Consider the following 17471-nt stretch of genomic DNA (forward strand, 5'->3'; position numbering starts at 1 on the left):
TGAAAGCTTCACTTTATCTTGTGAGTCATCTGGCAGCTCAGCTTTCTTAATTAGTCTCTGTATTATTTAGCATCCAACTTGAAGACCAGAATGTACTTAGCCCTGGTTACCCAAGACATTGCTTCATCCTGCAAACATGATTGTACCTGAGGGCAGCAGCTGCAAGAGAGCAGGAAAGCTCCATTCAGTGCAGAGGAAGGTCCTCAATATAGGGGACAGCTTCACCAAAGCTGGACCCAACCACAGAACAATTTTTTTCAAGATGCCAGAAGGGCTGAAGAACGCACCCCATTCACGAGGCAGTCACACACATTCTTTCTTCAACTTGCTTTTCCCTCAATACTTCCATTACACACAGCAGCAAGCAACAAAACCCTTCACAAAAACAACCACAAAAGGCAGCTTATTTCTCTTGCAGCCTGGGAAGGCACCTGGGTACCAAAGTACCCATGCACTTTACAGCTACAGACACCACTTATTTTCTTCTCCTATTAGAATGAATCTAGCTGATGGGGATATTTCTGTGATTTTTTTTTTTTTGCAGTATATTTCAACATCAGCTTCTACAAAATCCCGACCGCTTGCACCTTTCTATCAGAAATGAAATCAGGCAACCAATTCCAACAAAACACTTACCAGACCAAGTATGAAATTCAGGAAGTGATGTAAAAAAAAAAGCTTTATGCGCTGTTCAAGTCCTTGAGGGATCTCTGCTTTGGGGTGTTCATAATGCACTATGAACGCCAACAAAAACTTAATAGAATAAAAAAAGATATCTCCAATGAGCCCCATGTCCCTGTGCTAAGGGAGGAACCACTCAAACCTAACTGTTGCGACTCCAGAAGTGAGTCCCTAAGTAAAGTCACATAATTTAAAGTTTCCTTCCTACCCCTTCTCATTCACCACCTAGGAATGCTAGTAAGTACGTGTAGTCACGTGACAAAGTACAAAACGTGACAGTTGGTCTTCATTAGAAATGGGAGTGGTTTCTCAAAGCAACTATTAATATTTGCATCTGTCTATAGTTCACTACCAACTATCAACCCGTATGTGTGTTGTAGGAAGGCGCATCTCACCATAATTGTTCCATGCGTTGGTATGGCTGAGGCACGTGACTTGCTCAACCGGTGGCTCCCAACAGAGCGGATGGCATTGGAAATTTTGCTGGCTGTTTTGTTTCAACACTGCTTCGACTCATTTTGAGCTCAAAACAGCAAAATTGAAACGAAATGAATGGCTTCAAAACAGCCTCGAAACAAAACGAGGCTAGTTCAAAGCAGCCACAGCCAGGTGGTGGGAGATAGGAAAGAACCAGGGCTGTGCTGCCAGCAGCTCCAGGCTCAGCCAGGCAGAGAGCACAGCCCTGGCTCTCCCCACCTCCTGTGGCTGGGGTGGGAAGCCGACCACCGTGCAGGGGAAGGAAACTGAGCCCCGGCTCAGTTCCCCTCCCCAGCACTGCAATTGGGCTGGAGAAGGAAACTGAGCCAGATCGGGCTGGGGAAGGCAACTCAGTGCAGCTGGGCTGAATTCCCAACCCCAGCATGACCTTCTAGGTAGGGAAATGAACTCAGCCCAGCTGGGCCGACTACCCAGCCCAATTGCAGCACTGGGGATGGGAACTGAGCGATTGGACTCAGTTCCCTTCCCCAGTCCCAGGCGGCAGCACCGGCTTCCCTCCCTCATCTGGCAGGCAGATCGGGGTCCGCAGCCCCAGGAGGATTGGCACAGCCCCAGCGCCCCCCCCCCAAGGTTGAGCCCTGATCTGCCTGCCAGATGAGAGAGGCTGTTTTGAGCTTCCCCATTATAGCAAATGGGAGAAACATTGAAACGGCATCGAAACAGCCTCACTGTTTTGACGAAGCAAAACAGAACAGCTGTTTCAACTTGAAATGCAATTAGAAACAAAATGCTGTTTCATCAAAACCTCAAAACTCTAGTCGAAATGAAACAGTGCCATTTTGCACAGCCCTATTGTATATTGGCTTGAATCTAGCAGACCAGAAGTATATCATCTCTCCCCGTTGCGTTATCAGGGTTTCCGATATTTTACTTCTCTCATTCTGCATTTCTGTTCTTCTCCCCAACTCCCAAGAGTGAGATTTTTTTTTAAGTCATTGGCACTGGTGCTATGGAAAGGCAAAGGGATGTTACAGCTCCCTCTGTCTTGAAAATAGTCAGGTTTGTGTGCAAATCAGCTCCTTTAGAAGGGATTTTTTTTTAATTTACATTCAGGGCTATTTATTCTAGTCTTCTGTACAAAGGGGACCCTAGGTTCATTTCCTAAGGGTGAATGAGATGCCATTAAAGAAGGGAAGTTCATGACTGGTGCACCCACAATGTCACACCTAGGCAGTCACAGTAAAGCTTAATCTTCTCTGTCCAGAGGCGCGTTTCACCCAGAGGAATTTAGCGAACGTTGGCACAATTCACTGATCAAGTCAAAAAAAAAGCAGAAGGAGTCTGATGCCAGAAAACACCTTCTGCTGTGATTCTCTGGTCCCTAATCCCCAACCAAGGATAGACTTGCTCTTTAATAGGAATCTTTCCCTTACTTGCCCCTGCAGCTGACACCTTAACCAAGCCACTCAGGCAGCCCTCAAGGGTACTGATAGACATGCAGGTACCCTGCTGTAACTCGTGGAGAGCCACCCATTCCCCGTGATGACTTTTTTGCAATCTAACACTTTAATTAGAGACTGTGCTTTGGGAGATAGTGAATAATTATATATTCAATAATGAATCATGTATTGCCTTGCATAGTTATGATTAAAGACGATGTAATCACAGGGCCCAGCTTAACTCATCACTGAAATAACCTGAAGTAAAGTAGGGATCATGATTTCTGAACCCCCTCCCACCAGGAACAACATCCCTGAAAAAACAACAGAAAGGGTGCGATAGAGATTGCATCTCCAACACAGCACAGTCCTCACCACCTTGAGGAAGCTTTTGACTTTAGTCCATCAAATATAGAAGCAGCAGCAACATCTCCAAAGTGGTTGTGTTAGCTAGGGGGTTAATGGACTTCTGTAGTTCATCTTGCAATTGTTTTTCTGTTAGTATTTGCCTAGAATTCAAGTCCAAATCCTATTTCTGGGAAGATGTTCATAGCTGTTTGCTTGCTGGATGGTCAAACAACGCTCCTTCTCTGGTGGAGGTATGTAGAATAGAGGGAGTGACGAACTGTAGCACTAAACACTGCTGTAAACTGTTTGTAAATGAATTCCTCCCACCCCTGGCCAGACATCTCTTATGTCTGGGGCTGTAACAGAGGCATAATAGTGTTGCTTTGTGCCCTGGGCAGCAGAGGCTCACGGGGCAGTGGGAAAAGCAGTGTGGCTGGCCAGCAGCTGCAGTAGGTGCTATTTCCACCCTCAAAGTGGCCACCCAGGGCCTGTTGCCCTGGTCACCCCCTGCACTTAATTACATTATTGGTCTGTAATAAATAAATGTTACATTGGTGAGAGGAACGTTTGATGTTAAAGTTTCAAATAGAGGGTAATAGCTCCGGTTCTGTAAACGTGACGGGTGCTGGGGATTGTCAAGTCTGAAAGTTAAACCTATAAGACTTGACTTATATGTGGGACTGCTTCTTCCAGGTCCCCAGGCTCTAAGAGACATTATCAAGTTTACACTAATATACTAGAAATATAAAATACTATTTATATTCATATAAACTTGAAAATGTCTCTTAGAGCCTGGGGACCTGGAAGATAGAGTCTCTGTAATATCTATATATATATGGGGGGGGGGTGTATACACACACACACACGCACAGAGCTGTAGGTAGATGGATAGATCAATACAGGCACACATACACACTTTCCTATTTTTCTCATTTGGGCTTACCTTCCATTTTTTGAAGGATGCCTTTCTGCCTTGAATGGCCTCCTTAACTCTGCTATTAAGCCATGTATGTAGGAGTTTTCATGGTCTGCTCGGTGCCCTTTGATTTGTAGTATGCACATTTCCTGAGCCTCAATATGGTATATTTAAACAGCTTCCAAGCTGCCTGCAGACTTTTGACATTTTTGCCTTCTCTTCTAATCTTCTTCCAACTAACTTCCTAAAGTTGTAGGTCGGCATTGTGGAGTTTTTTAGTTTTCTCCCTCTGGCTTGAATGTTGAATGCTGTGATTGCTATTACACTCCCCACCACCCCAAAAATGTATTTTTCTAGCACTGCTAAATACAATTACTATTCTCCACTTGGTAGGATATCTTTTCTCAAATGATCACTAAACACCTCAGAGTAAAACTTACCCTTTCAGGACACAACGCTGAGTCAGTCCTCCACTAACACCTTTCAACATCTAAAAGTCATTCAAGGCAGAGTTTGCTGAGCATGTAACCCTGGATTTTAGCCCACAGGCTGGCCTGACTATCTCTAGTCATAGGAGGAACTGTTCTTTTTTAAAAAAGGGCCGCTGATTTACATCTTGTCTATGCCAAGATGGGCATGGGTCTTGGAGTATACAAGGTTGCACATGTCCGCCCCAAGTGTGCTCACTCATGCACGCCAGAACTGGAAGGTCACCAGCAAGGCTGCCCCAGGGTAATCCCCGGCTCCAGGTCTCAAGCCATACATTGGAATTAAAATGAAAATGTCAAACATGTTTCTGTGCAAGGTGGTTTGCTTCACCTCTCCCCCTCATTAGAAGTCCATATTGTTCTTAAGTAATCCTGCCTGTGGTTTCGGCAAGTGTCCCATCTCCATTTTTCCCATGGAAATTCCAGACAGAAGCAAAATGAGTTACACAAGAAAGGCGAATGAATGCAAGGATGACAAAGCATGCCATTAACATGATATAACAGAAGCCCCTGCCTACGCATTACAGCATGTGGACTCCATGCCTGTAGTACACTCTATGATAGCACACTCCATGAGTAAGCCTGAGTTGTTCAATTTAGCTGATAGCCATTTTGTTAAGAAGCTGAAGCGCAGCAAACCAGGACTAGTTTCAAAGACATCTTACACAACTGCAAAGAAGTCTAAGGTTCATGGTTTAATTTAGCACAGAACACCGATTCACAGTTTAGGGCCGAAAAGGACCTTGTGAGATCATCGGGTCCAGGAAAGATTGCTGGGGTCAAATACCCGCAGCGAGGTGTGCGGCCAGTCTCCTTTTGAAGATCCGCAGGGTCGGTGCCTGCACCAGCCCCGCTGGGAGTCTATTCCAGAGTCTGGTCACGTGAACCGTGCAAAAGTTTTTCCTTATATTCAGTCGGAAACCTTCTTCTACGAGTTTATGCTCCTAGTGTGCTTTGGCGAATAGTTGTTCACCTAGCTCCTGATGCTCTCCCCTGATATATTTGTAAGCTGCCACCAAATATCCCTAAAGTCTTCTCTTTCCTAGGCTGAACAGTCCCATATCTGTCAGCCTTTCCTCGTATAGCTTGCTCTTCAGGCCTCTAATCATACGAGTGGCTCTAATCATCTCTCGAGCTTCTTTACATCCTTTACATCCTGAAGTGCGGTGCCCAGAACCGATGCCGTACTCCAGCTGCAGCCTCACCAATGCCAAGTAGAGCAGGAGAATAACTGCCTCAGTTTTGCATGAGATGCACTGGCTGATGCATGCCAGCGTATTGTTTGCTCTGCTGACTGTAGCATCACGCTGATGGCTCATATTCATTTTATGGTCAATCATGACCCCCAGGTCCCTTTCAGACGTGGTGCTAGCTAGTGCAGCACCACCAAGCCTGGCAGTTTGTTGCGGATTTTGCCTCCCCAGATGGAGCACTTTACCCTTCTCAGTGTTGAACGGCATCTGGGTCTGGTCCACCCATCGAACTAATCTGTCTAGGTCCGCCTGGATCATCAGCCTACCCTGATGCGTGGCCTTACTTCCCCATGGCTCAGTGTCATCAGCGAACCTTGTCGGTGTGTTTTTCACCCCCACCTCCAGATCACTGATGTAGATGTTGAAAAGCATCAGTCCACGTACCAAACCCTGGGGAAGCCCACTGCTACCTTCCACCAGGCCAACGTAAATCTGTCTATTAGTACTCTCTGGGTCTGACCCCACAGCCAGTTTCCCACCCATCTGACCATTGAATTGTTGAGCCCATAGTCCCCTAGTTTTACCTACCTGCAACAACAAATATGGCAGGAGATATTGTCTCACCCCAGGAGGAACTATACTGCTGACAAAGTTGGCATTGGGCTAGCAAAGGGGAGCAGGACATGCCCATTTATTGCAGTGCTGTATTTTCGTCTAGCTGAGTTTGCTATATATTAGCCACACAAATTGGCATGTCTGGGTGTCATCATAAAGGCACGAGGTCTTTAAATATTTTAAAAGGCAGGCTGCAGTTTAGGGGCAGCACTATTGGACACTCAGATAAAAGGCACAATATAAATGGCACAGTATAAATGGTTGTTTGCTGCAGAACAAAAGGCAGCGATACCGCCCTCGTTCATTCTAGCTGGATCTATTGTGGTGCAGCACGTGTGTCTTGCTCATCTCCAACGTTAGGGTGCTGAGACGCCTGAGCTGAGGCTGTTGCTTTTACCAAGTATAAAACCAAGAAGTTAAAGAAAAAGAAAAGGTGTCAGCATCAAGTCTCAAGTGTTCGTTCTGTAAAACAATGCGGTGGGTCGAGACTTGTTGAGACTCCTCTCTCTCTCGCAGCTCCCCAGCGCACAGTTCAAGCTAATCTTTTACCGCCCCAAAGCTTAGCCTGCCCCTAGCAGCACCAAGAATTGAGGGACACATAGCAATGCAGTGCCCCTCTCCTAACAGGACAGTTATTTCCCCTTCCTTTGTCCCTCTCATCCAAGGATCTCAAAGAGGTTTCAACCATGAGCATAGGAACATCCCCAACATCCACTTTTTCCACCCCCCCAACAGATAAGTGGAAGCTCAGAAAGTTTAAGAGACGTGCCCCAATTCACACAGTAAATCAGTTGTGCTGGCGTATCTTGATGATCACACTCTTGTGCTTTACCCATAGGGATATTCTCCTGCACAGTCTCATCCTCAGTCATGCATTTGGCACTGCAAGAACAGAGAGAAAGCACAACCATATGCGTCCATCGGTGCCCTTTAATTAGCCCGGCTGAACCGTGTCAGCTGTCTCCAACAGGCCAGGCTTAGTGCTGCAAACGTGTCTGAATCATGTCAGAACAGAGATAACCCCCAGAAAATCAATGGCTGTAAAGGGCCGCATCCCAGTCACATTTGCTCATCAGAGGATATTTTGGTGATCTCTACCATTAACATTGCTTCCCCTTTTCCCCTTCTGTCAGCTTGCTGCCATGCCAATATGGGATTTCTCTAGGAGCCTTAGGACTAGGTTCAAGGACCCCTGACACAACTGCAAAGAAGTCTAAGGTTCGTGGTTTAATTTGGCCCAGAACAGATATGGCAGGAGATAGCATCGCGCCGCAGGAGGAGCTGTATTGCTGAGAAGTTGGCATTGGGCTAGCTAAGGGGAGCAGGACGTGCCGTTCATTGCAGCACTTACTTCTTTTGACTCCAGGCTGCTCCAGCCCATTTGTCCCTAGCTTTTCCCTTGTAGCACCACCTCTGTCTGGCAATCAGCAGCCTGCTCAGCAGGGACAGAGCCTCCCAGCTGCTTCTAGGGCAAACGAGAGCAGACAAGAACCAAGAAAAACTACCCGCTGCTGTTTCCTGTGGGTCTGGGTGCTTGCCAGGAGTAGGGAAAGCTGGGCAAAGCAGGGCACTTTAATGAATGAATAGATCCCCAAAAAATTGCTTTGTGACACTTCTCTCCAGGCACCAAACTGTTTTGGTGCCACTGGGTTCGTTTTCCCAATCCGGCGTTTCACAGGCAGGCTGTGCAGGGAAGCCGGAGGGGTGTGCTTCACGTCAGAGTTGAGTCTGATGTCATGAAATGGCTGGGGATGAGATATTTTTTGAGCATGTGGGTAATGAGGAAGGATCCTGGTTAGTCACAAAGCGGTTGGTTGATGCGCAAGATAGCAAGAGGTGTGTATCCTGAGCGAAGGTGTGGAGTCCATATCACATAATACCAGGTCTCTTCAGGCTGGGTGCAAATACTGCAAAGACTTTTAAGAGACCTCAGTTTGGCAGTCAGGAAGAAATTATCCCCCAAGCTCAGGTTGGAAAGGACTGGGAACGCCCTTTTCCCCCCTGCTTCCCAGCTATGGCACGTGGTAGGCTGTGTTTGGGCTTGTAGTTGTCTATGACCGCTAGAAGTGGCAATCTGGGCAGCTCCTTGGGGAAATGTTGGTCTGTGAATGCCAGGACTGGACGCAGTGACCTGGGACCGCTCCATTCAGTCCCACATTTGTCCTTCCAGCAGTCATTCTCAGCCAGGATCCTTTGAGGGGTGCTGGGAGGTATGAGGAGATAAGCTCCTTGTTTTAATATAAACTGGCTCCTTTCAGGGATATTACTTGATACAGCGCTAGGAAAGCACAGGCGCAGGGTTAAGGCTGATTGAACCATTACTTGGCTTATTAAAGTGATCTTGCTTGCGGCTGAAGACAACACTGCATTCACAAGTACCTTGCTGCACATACAGCTGAGCCTTGAAACTACACTTCCTGCAATCCTGCCTGATGGCGTTCGCTGTTTGATTGCCTCACTCTGAAAATTCATCCTTTAAATTAGACACGACTGAAAACATACAACTATCACCTCTGCCGCTGGTCCGGCCTGGCCCTGTAACAGCCAGCCAGCCTCAGAGCGCTCTTCTGCCAGCTACCCCCATCCTAAATGCATGCTCTGCTTTAGGGAAGAAAGACCTTCTTTCTTCCCTAAAGATCAGCGGGACGATCTCAGCTACACGCTGACTTTGTGGCAATGGGAGACTCCTCCCTAGCTTGCTCCCGCAGCCATACGGCCAAGGGCAAGCCAAACTCAGGGGCACCCAAACCACAAGCTTCCGGGCTTGGGCCTACATGTCGGACACCCGCCAAAGGATTTGGAAGCATCTGAAGCCCCAGGTTGGGGTGGGGAAGGTTTGCCGGTAGCAGGGCCACATTTGGTTCTTGAAAGACTCAAGGATTTTCCTTTTTTTTCAAAAATGGTGTTCCCCACTAGCCCAGGAGCAAGTAGGGAGGCTCCTATCTGGGTTGAGCCCAGCCCCTGTGCAGCCCCTGGAGTGGGGCAGGAGCCTCCCTCACCCCCCGCATTGCGCTGGCAGCCAAAGGTGAGCAGGGAGCTGCCAGGGAGTCATGGGTGAGCTGCTGGGGGTCTCCATAGTTTCATAGTTTCTAGGGTCGGAAGGGGCCTGAGCAGATCATCTAGTCCGACCCTCCGCCATGGCAGGAAATAATACTGGGGTCAAACGACCCCAGCAAGATGTTCATCTAGCCTCCTCTTAAACACCCCCAGGGTAGGAGCCTGCACCACCTCTCTTGGAAGCTGGTTCCAGATCCTAGCCGCCCTGACCGTGAAGTAGCGCCTCCTGATATCTAACCTAAACCTGCCCTCTGCCAGCTTGTGACCGTTATTCCTGGTCACTCCTGGCAGTGCTCGGGGGAACAGGGACTCCCCCAGTGCCTGCTGGTCCCCCCCGAAATTTATAATAGGCCACTAGATCCCCCTCAGCCTTCTCTGATGTTATAACTCAACCTGGCACCTAACATGTGCCAAAGTGCTTGAACATGTGGCTGCTTGAGTTTTAACTGCACTTAGTAAGTCTTAAGTAGAACAGGCGATGCCACCCTTACACAATGGTAGCTGCCAGCATCACTTTTCTTTCCCTAGAAACATCAGCACTACGTGTGCATTTCTCTGGTCTTCCAACGCAGCCTTGGATAGCTATTAGGCTTTAAAAATATTTATCAGGGCTTGTACTTTGTAATTCATTTTTAAAGAATTGCATAGAAACTCACAGAAAACAGGGTTACAGTTCAGGCCCCTCTACCAGTATGACTGAGACATATGGCAGGTAGTAGGATTACACAAAAAGCAGCTTCTCCTCTATTAGTAAACCCACAAACCTCTAAGTATTCCTAGATCAAAACTGGTTTTCACGATAGCTTCCCCCTCTCTAAACAAACCAGAGAGCTCATTACCATTTCTGTGCTTTTAGACACCACAGAGACATGTGCTGGGAAATTAAATAAAGCGTTTTTTTTCAACACAGCTTTCCAGACTTTAAGATTAAAAGAGATACCAACCCAACTGTCTCTGGCTGTCCCAGAAATGAAAAGAAGCACTGCAACTAAGTGAATGATGTGGTTTGTCCATTTAGTGTCATTTAACAGCTCTGTATTTTTTTCTTATATTATGCATAACTTTGCTCATGTTGTTTTAAACCGTCTGCTTGTAAGCAGATATTCCCACAAGTTTAGGAATAATGCTAAAACTCCAAGTGATCATTAATACTGACATTCATTTACATATTCTACTGAATAGAGGCATGCTTTCAAAAGATGAGAGAAGCAAGGTTTGTACAGTGATGTAAGACCTTTATTGAAGAGACAGTATCATGTTGCAATCTTTATTTTACTATTTTAAATTAAGCTAGTGCAGGGCATGCAACCTTACGGCTCTGCCGGCCAGACGTGGTACAGGTCCAATCCGCGGGCCATCTGGACCCTGGGCATCAGGACTGAGTCCCCACCCAAATCAGGCTCCACACAGCCTCAGCTGGCTCCTGCGTGTCAGCATCTGCCCCCCAGCCTGGCTTCCCATGCCAGGAACAGGCCTTGGGGCCTTATGTGCCTCCTTGCATGCCCAGTCTAGCTTGCAGAGCAGCAGCCCATAGTGCTCCAACTGACCCATGGGAAGCCCAGGCTGAATGGCACAGCACAGGGCACCAGATCTGACCCCCGGGCCAGGGGTTTAGCACCCCTGGATCTAGCACGATGCCTTGAATAATCAAAAGATTTCAACTGGATCAAGTTAGGAGAGCAAATTTGATAATGAATCTGAATTTTTTTCCAACTAAGAATCAAATTTGGGGGATGGGGAATCATCCTATTCTTGAAAACAAATTGGGATACCTTCTCCTCTTATCACAGTGACCACAAGAGATTAAAAAAAAGAGGTTGACTTTTGACATTATAGCAACTTCTTGAGAAGAAAATCTTCCAGGAAGAATGAACAGAAAACTGAAATACAGACTTCTACCAGAGCCGGGGCGGGGGGTGGCAGATCCAATGATCTGCGAGGTCCCATCCAGCCCCTACCCATCTTTGAATCTATATTTTAATTCTGGTAAAGGCTTCAATAGTTCCAAAATGAGAACAAAAACACATGAAAGGTTGACCTCTACCACTCTGCTATTTACTCCAGGGGTAGAAAACCTGCAAAGACACGTGGATTGATCACCTTAAAACAAAAGTTGAATACCTGAAGTCAGAAAAAATTAAACACCCAAAATTTTGTCATGAATGAACACAGAAAAAGCATTGAATTCCTACGTCATGAATTCCACCAGCCCTGCTGCAAGTATTTGCCATACATTTATTTTTCACTGTGTTTTTGCATTTGTATTATCCATTTTGCACTGGGTCTCCTTTTCCCCTGGAATGGCCATGCTCGCACTTGTGGTGCTGGGACCTTGGGAACAGGCTCCGCTGCTTTATCAAAAATGAATACACACAAGACAGCGAGGAAAACGGGAAGAGTTTTTTGTGTCACTGGCACTCTTCAGGCTTACCTACCCAATCCACACAGCCACAGAGTCACTATTTTTGGCAACGTTGCGTCACACTTGTTCAGAGCATCCGGGAAAATAAAAGGTTTGCAGTGGTGCTTTATTAGTGCAGTTAAAACTTTTTAGGGATCTATTTGGTAGACAAAAAAGAAATGCAAAACTCTAAGGCTCTTGGATCAGAGATGTTACCTTTTATTAGACCAATTAAGAAATCACCAAAAAAAAAAAAAATGACCCTTTTCTGCAAGCTTTTGGACACGCATGCCCTTTCTCGGGCTCAGGGAAAATTAAAGATAGTAAAAAGTCCCCATGGGTAGAAAATAAAACTTCATTTTTGCGTGTTAAACTTTTTAGGGCTTCTGAACCAGAGAGAGAGAGAGCCATGCTGCCACCGTTGAGATCTGTGGGGAAGCCCATTTTAGAAACCCCTCAAGAGAAGAGGGCACCAATTCCTTTGCAAAGGATTTCCTCATCTGCCCCTTTGTTCAAAATAGTCTGCATCTGTTGGTCCCCGGGACACATGGTGAGACAGATTTTTAGGAAGGCTGTTGAAAGATCCAATATTGGTAGGCGCTCTGCACAGGGAAACCGAGGAATTTGTCCGGCGTGAACTTCTGTGTAATTATCTATGATAACCATAAGGCTGCTCGTTTGGACGTATTTCAAAACCTAGTAAATTAACACTTCTCACGAGATCCAAGAGACTCACTTAGGAGTGTCGCAGTGTTTAGAGCGGAGGCGCCAGTCACCCTGCAGCTGAGCCGAGCGGGGATTTCGCCACTTCATTATGGATGAGCATAATGCACCCCCTACAAAATTATAGCACTTAACTGCTGAGCAGAGAATCGATTATCTGAGCATTTACAAGACGATGGCCAGTTTAAGACACGGGTCCCAGAAGAAAACTGGCACCCAGCATCACAACACTTCTTTTGGCAGAATGATCTCGATAAGGGAATAACACAGTTGCTTCTGAGTTGCCGTAAAATTACAAACAAACAAAGAAAAATCCCTGAAATGTTTTGCAGAGGCTGGATTTGAAGCCCCTTTCTTTTAGGCGTAATGCTAGTTTTGCATACAGCAAAGCTGACAAAGCATTTGCTGCTCTGCAAACTTCTATATGGAAGTGTCCTCTTTGAACAGGAGAGGTGGCCTCCTATTCTTAAACCCCTGCCTTGCAGTGAGGCATGGTGGGATTCCTCCTGTCCTTATGCAGGAACAGTATAAAGAAACGCTGACAACCCTAAATGCCACCAGAAGATTCCTTGGATGCAGGAATAGAAGAAAAGCATGATCGCGATCCCAGGAGGAAGATGCACCACCGAGGACAGGCTGCCGTACTACCGACAAGTCTCTCGGCCAGCTGAATTCTCCGGGGACGTGTAGCCAACCAGGCTCCAAACACAGAGGCACCTGAACACCCCAGCATCCCTCTTCTGTGACTTCTATGGTGCACTCAAAGTGAAGCAAAAAGAGACAGGGAAAAAAACTCCAAATGTGGTTTTTTTAAATCAGTTTAAATTAAAGCTGAGACAGGGGGTCGGACTCGATGATCTATTGAGGTCCCTTCCGACCCTAGCATCTATGAATCTATGAATCTATGAATACATCCTAAGCACATATTTGTTGCATGGTGACCTAGAGAAGAGAATTAGGGCTGGTCGGCTTTCCTAGTGTCCATCTCCTTAGCTATATTCGGACTTCTTTTACCTTGGAATTTTCTGGGTTTATAATGCTTAGTTTGGGGATAATTGCAACATCCCGCTAATATATTTGACCCTAAATTGCCGACGTGTTATGTGTGACCTGTTCTATCTACATTAAAGTTGCAAATGTAAAGTAGGAGGAAATCACGTGGTTCTACTAAAAGAAAAAAGAAAAAGAAGCAGAATGAAGCAGTGTGCTCTTCCAGATCTCTCAGACCAAACCTGAACCATTCTTTAGGTTCAACAGCTTTTTTTTTTTTTTTTTTTAAAATATCATTCCTTGTCATGAACATTCATTCCCAGACCAAAAAAAAAGGACTTGTCTCCTTTGGCCAGGAGATGGCAACTTTGGCTGATAAACTGTTGCCTGCACCTCATCAAACTGCAGGTCTTTTATGAAGAGTGCTGAATCCTTCCATGGTGGTACTCCACTGAGACCCAGCCTCTTACCAGTTATCTCCTTCCAGATACCCAGTTCATCTAAGATCTTTGCCTGTTTAAAATGAGAAATAAATTAGATTTACCCTGGAAATCTTCAAGAGGAGACTGGACAGTCACCTTGCTGTGGCTACCTGGCCCCAAGTTATCCTTCCTGCCTGGTGCAGGTGGTCGGACCAAAGATCTTCCAAGGTCCCTTCCAGCATTACAATCTATGAATCTATAAATCTATAGTATGTGGGACCCACAATCTTCCTACATGACAAAGCCTACATGCTTTGTGTGGGGAAGTATGCAGGTGTTGGTTGCAGCTGTGTTGGTCTAAGGACATAGGCAGATAAGGTTCTTTGGGTAAATGTGATATCTTTTATTAGACCAGTTTGCAAACTGTTCTCTGCAAATTGTTCTTGGCAAGCTTTTGGGCAGAAGCACCCTTCTTCAGGCATAGGGAGAGCCTGCTGGTGTTTGTGTGCTCTCCTGGGTAGAATAGAAGCCAATGTGCAAAATGCAGACCTTGGGGAAGTATATTAATTGGTCATTTGGATGCTGGGTTGCTACAGATGACTGTGGCAACTCTATAAGCTATGGATCACGGGTCCTCAACTTTATCAGACTGGGGGCACCCCTGTTCGACTCGGGGCACCCCTTTGAAAAGGTACTTTTCACATATTTTTTTCAACTACAGAAAAATAATAGAGCAATTCTTCTGCTGCAAAAAACCTGGAAAGACCACAAGAGGTCTGCATGTTTTTGACACTGTAGATTCCTATTTGAAATCTCTCTGAATCGTGCGCGGGTGTTTGCACACCTGACAGTGCTACTGTTAGGTGGTGCAGTCTCACAACCGACCTGGGATAAAGCTGGGGCTGGAACGCGGACACATGAGGTTGTTCTGTCAGATTTCGGAGGTACAGGCCTTCTGATTCCAAACCCAAACCGGTTCGTCCAAGTCCAGTATTTGTGCAGTCATCGTCCAGAAGGAATCTCCAATAGCTCCAACCCAAAACACTCGTGTTTGTGGGTGTTATATTTGGAGCACAGAAATTCAGAGAACACCTCGAAAGAAGTGACTGCATCTTGATCTTCCTTTGCTCCCTGAAATGCCATACAAAAATACCTGTTTTACCTTGCATACTGAAAATAGTAATCTTATTAAGTGCACCACGCTCACTAATTGGTCCTGCTGATCACCCAACCAGACATGACTCAGAGTTCCTAACCAGGAAAACACAAAATGAGGCGGAAATGAGACACAACACGTCACCGTACCACATTCGCTCTAAAAACGGGTCTTTTTTTTTTTTTATATGCAAACTGAACAGAGATTCATGCCCTCTGCTGACACAATCAGTACCTCTTTCAATGAGGACACCCTAGAAAATACAATAATTTAGTCAGTCCTGAGAACATTTCATGAATATGACTTCAGCTCAGCAGAAGATAAGCAAGAAGACTTCCACAACAAATAGTTTACATAAATCAAGAAATACGGAGGAGCAAAGTTGCATGCAGGATCCCATTCTATGACCCAATTGAACTCTGTATTTTCCTGCACTAGAAAAATATGTCCCTCACCTGACCGACCACTTTTTAAATTTTAGTTCATTATAAGCCGTCTCCCTCCAGGAGCCCTGTGCTTTGCGATAAACCTAAGTTTATAGCAGAGTTGTTCTGTAAGCAGACATAGATCTATGTATATGCCCCAAATAACGGTTCCATTTTTTTTTCTGACTGAGCCTAAAACTCAGCACAGCCAGGTGTGTTTTGGGGATCCGTGCCATGGAGCGGGACGCTCAAGCTGAGACAAAATACTGCCATTCAAATCAATACAAATATGCATGGACCAGACAGGTTCGTGTGGTGCAGCTGCATGAAATGACAAGCGTTTTATCATATGCAAACCCTTAGAGGGAGAAGAGTCCACAGGAAGATGTAGGTACGTCTTTGCATTTAGGGACCTGCCAATATGTCCCACCCATTGCCTCTCTGTGTCAAAGAAAGACGTTTTTTCAATGCAATTCCAGCTTCTTCTATTTTCAGCAGGGTGAAGAAGGCCTCAGACACTGAGAACGCCCTCTCAGGAAAACCCTGCTCCCAGCTAACCACTGTCTTAGTCAGAATTTGTATGAATTATAATGAGAACTGGCTTTTTACACTGAAATATCTCAAATATTCAGTAGTTCACCACTTGGCTACTTGATGTTGTATGCTCAAGCCAACACATGGCCTACATATTAGGAAGCCTTCAAAAGCTATGTTCTGCTTGTTTAAAAAAAAGATCATTAAAAGCAAAAAAAAGAGTTGCTTACTATTGCCTGCCTATATCACTGTAGCTTCATTGCCACTGGTGCCCATCACTCCAGGTATACTATAAATGCAAGCCTCCCCCTCACAAGTCACTGCAAATCCCATTATACTGTTGAACTGAACCATCTTCACTTAACCTGACTTTCATAACCAAAAATAAAGTATCAAATAAAATGTTTGTCTTTCCCTGAAAAAAGTCTTCATTTATTTCTCTTGTGATTTTTATGTCAGCTGCCAGCAAGGGAGCACACACCTCTTACATCCACACCATTCAAGAACATCATTTTCTTCAGCACGCAACACCAGATGCCGTGTGCTGCCCATTGCTTCCCCTGTAGCAAACCCGAGTTATCTGCCTAATGGTTAGGTCCGTAGCAGGTGTCACCCCACAGTTCACTTTCCAATTCCTCTTCGGTTCGTTGCAAAGAAACTGAAAAAGAAGTAGCAGAAAGTCTTTAAAATAATGGAAGGTAGCTAGTTTTTGGGTTGTTAAGGCCACAGCACTGAACAGCGCTACATATTTGATAAGCATCACTTACATTAAACTTGCATACAGATATGCTCCAGGTAAAGCAACGGCTTATACACTTAGAGACATAACACAGTATAATTAAAGTCTCCCACTCCAAACTCCCACTCGGTCGAGAATGCACAAAATTACAGCTTCAGGTCATGGTAAATCGCTGTAGCTAAAATAAAGTATAAGTTAAAATAAAGTATAAGTGCCACCAGTACAGTAAAGACAGCACTGAGAACCACTACGAGGAATAAAGCATAAGCAGCCTCCATTTTTCTCAGCTGAAAAATAAGGCATTAGAGACCAAACCTTGACTCGATTCTGCCAGCATGTACAACATCTGAAGTGAATCTGCAAAAATATTTGAATCAAATACAGGCAATCCCCTCCACCATGCCCCACCAGCAATTCTACAGGATGTCTCTATGCAATCCAGCACACCCTGATAAACAGAGAAAATGTCATCAGCTGTAGGCAAGACTGGGCCAAGTGCAACGTTAAAAAATAAAAAAGGATTATTTTCACTACTTCATTACTTAACAGAATGAAACCTCTCTAAGATGGAACCTGTAAAAGCTGGAAACCTGCTGAAGCCAGATTTCTATGATCCCCCATATGCCTTATGGGGAATGATGTATATTTAGCCCCATGTAAGCTAGAAACCATCTAAGGTGGAAACAGGAAATGGGCACCCCTTTGGCTAGTCCTGCTGCTTGAAGACCACTCCCAAGCTGCCAGTCATTTTGAAGACTTAGTAGCTCCACGCAGTCACAGGAGGTGCGTCTACACAAGACGTTTACTGCAGAGCTGACCTATTAAGCTCCAGTAAACTAATAGGATAGTACTTGTCAACATACTGTCCCTTTCCCACAGAAGGGCACTATAATTGCCCTTTTCCAA

General features: G+C 45.5%; 1 protein-coding gene across 1 annotated transcript in view; it reads right to left on the reverse strand.

Moving 5' to 3' along the window:
- Nucleotides 1-16378, reverse strand: part of LOC149854520 (arylacetamide deacetylase-like 4) — a 28234-nt gene extending 11856 nt beyond the window's left edge. Inside the window, exons 1-2 of the mRNA XM_090024672.1 lie at nucleotides 16315-16378; nucleotides 637-734 (exon numbers count right to left, since the gene is read on the reverse strand). Of these exons, the coding sequence (XP_089880798.1) occupies nucleotides 637-734; nucleotides 16315-16378 (162 nt within the window). The remainder of the gene's footprint in view (nucleotides 1-636; nucleotides 735-16314) is intronic.
- Nucleotides 16379-17471: the final 1093 nt, after the last annotated feature.

The sequence above is a fragment of the Crocodylus siamensis genome, chromosome 12 (genome assembly GCF_052110815.1).
Source record: "Crocodylus siamensis isolate JL-2025a chromosome 12, ASM5211081v1, whole genome shotgun sequence".
In the NCBI taxonomy this organism is placed as follows: domain Eukaryota; kingdom Metazoa; phylum Chordata; order Crocodylia; family Crocodylidae; genus Crocodylus; species Crocodylus siamensis.